The sequence below is a fragment of the Atheta coriaria genome, unplaced genomic scaffold (assembly GCF_025399875.1).
Source record: "Atheta coriaria isolate IRGN ID8LTWV9N9 unplaced genomic scaffold, Caltech_Dcor_3.1 hic_scaffold_16_pilon, whole genome shotgun sequence".
NCBI classification, from domain to species: Eukaryota; Metazoa; Arthropoda; class Insecta; order Coleoptera; family Staphylinidae; genus Dalotia; species Dalotia coriaria.
In genome coordinates this window covers 698,738-705,465 of record NW_027045458.1, presented here as the reverse complement: position 1 = coordinate 705,465, position 6,728 = coordinate 698,738, and the positions used below count along the sequence as shown (strand labels likewise).

Here is a 6,728-nt window from a genome sequence, read left to right as displayed (position 1 = left end):
AAAACTTTAATGACGCTGTGATTATACGCAGCGTGCAGCGGCGCAATAAAATCGATTCGGAAATTTAAAAATTCGCCGCTGAATGCGCGCACTCTTTTACCGCGCGCACGCAACTTAAGCGCGCATGCTGGCGGCGACCGATTCGCGAGTAATTGCAAATGCGACGTAAATAAGACGTGCGCGCCTTAGTGGTTACTATTTTTGTTCGCTCACAGTGTGCGCGCAATTTGAGTCAATGGCACTTTTATCTATGGTCAATTATCAATGAAGTCCGGCGCTACCGATCGATCCGGCGAGAGCGCAGTAAACGGCACTACCTTCACCTAGGCAGAGGTACCTAGGACAACGGAAAACACCTAGAGCTACTTTTCCTATTTGCATACAGACGTGAATAAATTTATTCCACGTGTTACTCATGTTACCAACTGTTTAGAAAGTAAATAGGAGGAAAAAAATTGATTTGAATGGAATTATTCAGTATTTACTCACAAATCAGGTGAGAAAATTAAATTTTAAGATAATTACATGAAGATTTCACAGTTGTTCTGTTTTACACAATAAAATTTCAATTGTATTCGACGTTTAAAGGTTTTATAGGTTAAAGGTAGTTTTGTTTGCGCCCTCTTTTAACCGAAAGTTTAATTTCCTTTCAACGGTTTTATGTGATTTAAATTAATGCCATGCTTCGTTAACTCCCAATTTCCCAGTGTAGTTAATGCAAATTAAAGCCGATAGTAGTCCGATAATATTCTATTAGCGTCTAATTCCGCCACGCTTCTTTGGGCGAAAATTTTAAACGCTGCGCTCGTCACGAGTCGCACTTTTACACCTCGAAAATGCGAGATAATAAACTAGCTCGCACAATGAAAAATGGCTGCGGCAACGACGCCGCCAGAGTACGTTCGAAGGTAATAGACGAAGTGAATGTTTGTCGATGGTTTATTTAATGGTTCTGCGGGCGCAATGGTCTATTAGCGTCGACATGAGCATGAGTAGCACAGAAGTTGCGACGTTTCGCGTCCGCTGAACGAAAGGTTGCGCGAATTCAACACTCGGGCAGAGAAAGGGAGTTTGACGCTTGATGCAGGAAGTTGAGGAGTCGTGATGTCGAGCACGAGTTGCGCGCAAGAAAGAAAATTCGCGTTCGGTTAGCGGATTATATTAATGAATACCTACTCTGCGCCGATCAACATCCACATGCACATTGCACTTCGCGAGAAGGGCCGCGATTAATAGAGCGAGAAGAATGCTACACTTTTACGATTCATTTGCGATGTGCAAAGGATGTGAAGAAGACTACAGATGCAATCATTTTCGAAAAAGGTAAAAAAAAAAAACGTGCAGTAAAAATGTAAACAAGCGCCACGCCAGGTAAACTAGCGCGAAGTATTAAATCCACAGCGAAGATGAGCCGGAGAGCAAAGGTAATTTCCGGAACGGGCCATTTGATCGTCGTTATCGTCGTAAAATGCAATTTTACGCGCACGCAGTGATAAAATAAGGCGAGAAATAAAGCAATCGCCAGCCAGCGCGCGGCACTAATAATTATATTCGTTAACAAGTAATGGTAATTAGCATCGATAGCGACAGAGTCGGATGCCGTTCCCGCTGTGCAAATACTCGGCGCGATGGCTTCATAACAACCATCGACGGTGCGGACGTAGAAGAGACGCGCAAAGATGCATCGATGATGTATAAATACATAGTAAATAAGAAAATAAGCGAAAATGAAAAACAGAAGGTGCAGACGATTGCAAATTGGATTTCTCAAAATAGGTTATACATGTTTGCTATAGTTTCAGTCACGTGATAATGACAGAAAAATACCAAACCTATAATGTACCGCAATAACACACAATGCTATAGTGTAAATGTTAAAAATAAAAATGTTAGATGTTAAACATCGCTGCAAGTCTTGTCTCGCATGAAGTTATTCGCAAAGCGACGATAAAGTTAGTAAAGTTTAGTTTCGCGGCGTGCGCGCACATTACCAACACGTTGGCACGTCCTCAGTCTTCGTGTCTTCTTCGGCAAGACACACCAACACGCATCATGCACCTCGTTATCTATCGCTGAACTTGAAACTTACAACAAGCACAAGTGGAGAGCAGTTGCATGTCGATGGCGCTGAAGATGCACGACTTGCTGCACGCCATGTACATTTTATTTTACACAAGAAACGTGCGTGCGTCGTTAAATGCGGTTAAACGGGCGCGGCCAACACACACTCAGACGTACGCATACACATCTATTACACCGTGTTTAGGCAGCTACCGGTGCGTGTAACTATTCCGTCCTGCAAACCATCTTCTTGTTCATGAATGAAACGCGAAACAAACGTGTGAACGGTGTAAACGACGCACGTGCAACTTGTCATGTTGATATAATTTAATAATTTGTTTATATTTTTAACCAGAATCAAATATTTTGTATGCAGAATAAATTTAAATAAAGTTTGTAGGCAAATAATTTTTTTTTGATTGTGATCAATGCACACGTGTGTAGTACAAGCGCATGCAGTGCATGTAGAAGTACAAGATGTACTACTTGTAATTAATTGATCGAATTGTAAATGTTGCCTCCTCCGGCTGGAGAACATCTTAGAATTCTTTGTCGGATGCGCTCGCGGCGTCCGCGAATCGCAATTACGCCGCATTACAATTGCGATTGCGCGCGCGATCAATGTGTAAATTGCATTAAAACGGCGTGCCACGACGCACGGGCGCACAAAGAATGCCGATAATTGCTTATTGATACTATTGATACATTATCGCGATGCGCCGCGCTGCGTTTGCAAAGTAAAGCAAAGCTCGAATGCGAATCGTACGTGCAATCATTTTAATTATTGCCAATGCGCATTGCGCTGACTATTAGAAACGCACGCCGAGTATACTTAGGCACCAGCGACTGTCGGAACAATTAATTATAACTTAATACAGATTAATCTTAAAATAGCAGCCAAACAGGAAATTGTATGTGCTATACATAAACAAAAAATGTATATAAATATGCATTTTTGATTCAACTAATTATCCTGTGCTGCAAATAAATGTCTTATAATTTTAATTACAGGCTGCAGTTGAAAGTGGAGTATTATTTCCGCTGCAAGCACACATTCTAAATTCGCGCATTTTATCGATCGCGAGTTTAAATTATATTAGATAAAAGTGGATACAGGTTGATTTAGTTGAGGCGGTGTGGTTGGTGTGTGTTGGACTGATTGACAGGATTGTAAACACATCCTGTATATTGTCCTGTGTACATGGTACCGTTGCACGTTGGCGAGGTTAGTTCTCGTTCTCAAATAGTACTTAGACGGAAAGGCGAGCGGAACGCCGTGATTACGCGATATTTAGAAGACGTTAATCGACATATAATGCCTTTATAATTCTAGCGTTCGTCGCGGCGAACGTTGGAAAACGTATCTATCGCTGATATAAATAAATATATGCGATATGCAATGAACTATGGCCATTAGGCATCAGGAATAACTAAGGTAGTAAACAAACTTCGATCGCGGTTATTGAATTTTGCATTTCTGACCAGAGAATAAACTGTTTCCTTATCGTAAAATTTAGAATTTCAGTTTTCTTAACGAATAACAAAGAAATTATAAATTTTTCAACTGTAAACAAATTATTGACGTATGTACAATTTGTTTCTTTACATAATATTCTGTGTTTACTATCAAGAAGTTGTAACTGAAAGTTTTCTTCCAAAGAAAAAATAAAGCATGCCTACAAATGTACTTCAAATATAATATTTTGAGCAAGTTGGGAGGCATTTCGGGCCCCCAGCGAGTTTTCGTTTTCATTAATGAAATTGCATAATGCGTGGCGGGTGTAATTTATCGCCGCATTGTTGCGGCGGGTCAAGTTTATTCGCACTTGAAACCAGGACCAAGTGCGAGCGCACGATGAAAACAAGAGCAGAAGAGCACCGGGTTCATATCGCGGTGCAGCCCGCGTAAGCAAAGCGAACAAAACGGACACGATCGTGATAGCAGGCGAGACGCAGGCAGCAGGCAGCAGGCGCGATACGTGCTCGCGATGGCGGAGGAGCAAAAGGAAGCGAATGCCTTCGGTAGGCCGCAGCGACGCGCGACCAGATATACGACTACGTGTAGAACCTGCTCGGCTTCTGAATGAAACTGTTTTGATGCCTTTATTTGCCTCTTCTGCTACTATAACGATAAACGTTTTGCTTACTATGCGGACCGAGTGTGGCAAATCAGGATAGAATTTAGATTACTTTCAGATCAAACTCACCAAAACTCTCAGAGTGACTAAAACATTAAAATAAATAGTTTTGTTATTTTTATAAATTTAAATAGCTTAAAACGCTAGTTAATGTGATTAAAATGTTTAAATTATTATTAGACATTAATCAGTAAAAAGATATATGTCTTGAGTTATGTTTTTTTATCCAATTTTGGAATGCAACAAAAGTTACACATAAAAATTGTAGTTGTTTGTAAAATGTAAATTACCATCTGCAATATTTAGAATGTTTTACCTTTTCCAAGTTTGTCCAATATATTTCTTTGTCGATTTTGCATCGAAACGCCGCGCGCGCCTCGCGTCTTGCCTCTTTCGCACGCGAAATGCACGTTTTCATCCCTGCGCGTGCATTTTCCAACCCGCCCACGCCGCGGACGTGCATCCTTATCGCTCCCGGTCTTCGGCCGCGTCTTGGTATGCGTACCTTTATTGATTTTTCCCTGACCTCTTTCCGCCGACGTGCAATGCGCTCGTTTCGCATGCACTTGGAGAGTTTTCGGAGCGCGCCGCCGCCGACACGCGAGAACACATAGTCCTAGTGATTCGAGTCCCGCCGCTCATGGCTGATTCCTGAATGAAAACTGAATGCAACTGCACCACAAAACAACGAATAAACCACCGAGACTCACAAACAAAACTTCCGGAAAGAAATTAAAGAAAAAGACCGTTCCGACGTGGTGTAGCGTTTAATTAAAAAGACAAACACGAAAAGTACGAAGGTGTCGAAGTGGTTAGGGTGCTGCCTTACAAATTGTATTCAAAATTAAATTTCAGTTATCTTAGACGTAGTCTAGTCTTTTTCAAATTTCTTTCATTTCTTTCACTTTATAAAATGCGAGAAATTCTATATATTTTTGGAAATAATTTTAAATAAATGGTCAAATGATATAACTAGCGCCACCTATGACTTTGCGCAGAAATTCGAAGATTTATTATTATTACATTATTATTTTTAAACTCTTATTTGAATCTAAAAACAAAATAATGGTATATTTTTTTATTTCATAAGTTTCTTTAGGGTATTGTCTTGGTTTCACTAAATCAGATTTGATTGAAATGGCCATGCTAGCGACGTCTATGAACAGTCGTCCAAAGTGCTAAACTCATTTGATATTATCAAACAGGAGTCCTATGACTATTTATAATCTTTAACTAACAAGGGACAAAAATGTTAGAGGCACGGAACCACGAAGCCTCGAGACCTTCTTTCGCGAATTATCCTGTACCCAAAAATATTTGCATGAAAATACATTTAAAATATTACGTTTATAATAGTTATAACCCAAAAAAACATTTCAATAACACAATTAATATCCTTACTTCACACATGAAAATCTCCTCCATCCAATTTCTCGTCGGATAAGTTATTCATAAGCCATTTTGCAGTATCGTCGCTGACATATAACACACCCAGCAGCAATCCAATAAAATTTCCCAGTACAATTCCAGCCACAACATCAAGTAAATGATGTCTCCTTAAGAGTACTCTGCTCACACAAACAGCAGCACACCAAGTAATAATGAAAGGCTGGAGTAACAATGACAACGGATGAAGCCACATGAAAAAGAAAGTGACAAATACTGCACGACTTGCATGCCCTGATGGAAAACTGAAGACATCTGGACCAATTTGACCCAAAGCATCATCAGTATTTGCAGCTGGACGACGTCGTCGTGTGTAAGCCTTGATAAAAGCAACAAATAAAATATCCAGTGTTAAACCTAAAAATAATAATTATTACTATCATTACAATTATAATTGCCAACTGACTCATCTACCAAGCAGCATGTTTATTTGCATTTGAATCAATGAAGGATCATTGAACAGCCAAGTAAAACAAATCCAGAATGCAAACCAAGGAATTCCATGACAGGAAATCTAGAATTTTCAGTCAAATAAAACCATTAATGATGAGTTTCTTAAAATCAATTTACCTCTAATCCTTTAAAATAGGTTTTGCATTTGTCCAATGGGATGATTTTATTGGCAAGCACATAAAAGTGTTTAGTAATCTCAACATCTTTATCAAGTATTTTCTTGATTGCAGGAGGTACCTCTCTTTTAGGAGCCTAAAATATCAATTTTTATAACAATTATTGAAAAGCTAAATGTAAAAATTATAACTTACCATTTTGTAGGGTTAATAAGTCCAAATAAAGTGCCAATAGATCTTGCTATCACATTCAATCGAATATAGTTTCAATTAATACTTGCTTCTGTCCATAATTATCTTCTTTGGGTTTTATCTATTCATATGACCACGCAATCTATTCAAAGTTGTGACTAGTGTGACAAAAATAGCAAAACACTTCAGATTTTATGACATGTCACATGTTAATAAAGTTGCCTATGTTAAATATAACTACTCTGCAAAGCCATAGGTAATTCCACGAAGGTCATTCTTCCAAAATACAAATATAAGAATTTCAGTGTGACTTTTATCTAAA

General features: G+C 39.1%; 1 protein-coding gene across 1 annotated transcript; it reads right to left on the bottom strand.

The window, feature by feature from the left end:
• Positions 1–5,184: 5,184 nt before the first annotated feature.
• LOC135802272 (inactive phospholipid phosphatase 7-like) lies at positions 5,185–6,634 on the bottom strand. Its single transcript, XM_065315831.1, has 5 exons — positions 6,410–6,634; positions 6,216–6,350; positions 6,060–6,159; positions 5,601–6,002; positions 5,185–5,500 (listed from the first exon to the last, which is right to left on the bottom strand). Exons 1-4 carry the CDS (start codon positions 6,410–6,412, stop codon positions 5,602–5,604), a joined length of 639 nt encoding a protein of 212 aa, XP_065171903.1. The 5' UTR covers positions 6,413–6,634; the 3' UTR covers positions 5,185–5,500; position 5,601.
• Between the last annotated feature and the right edge of the window lie 94 nt (positions 6,635–6,728).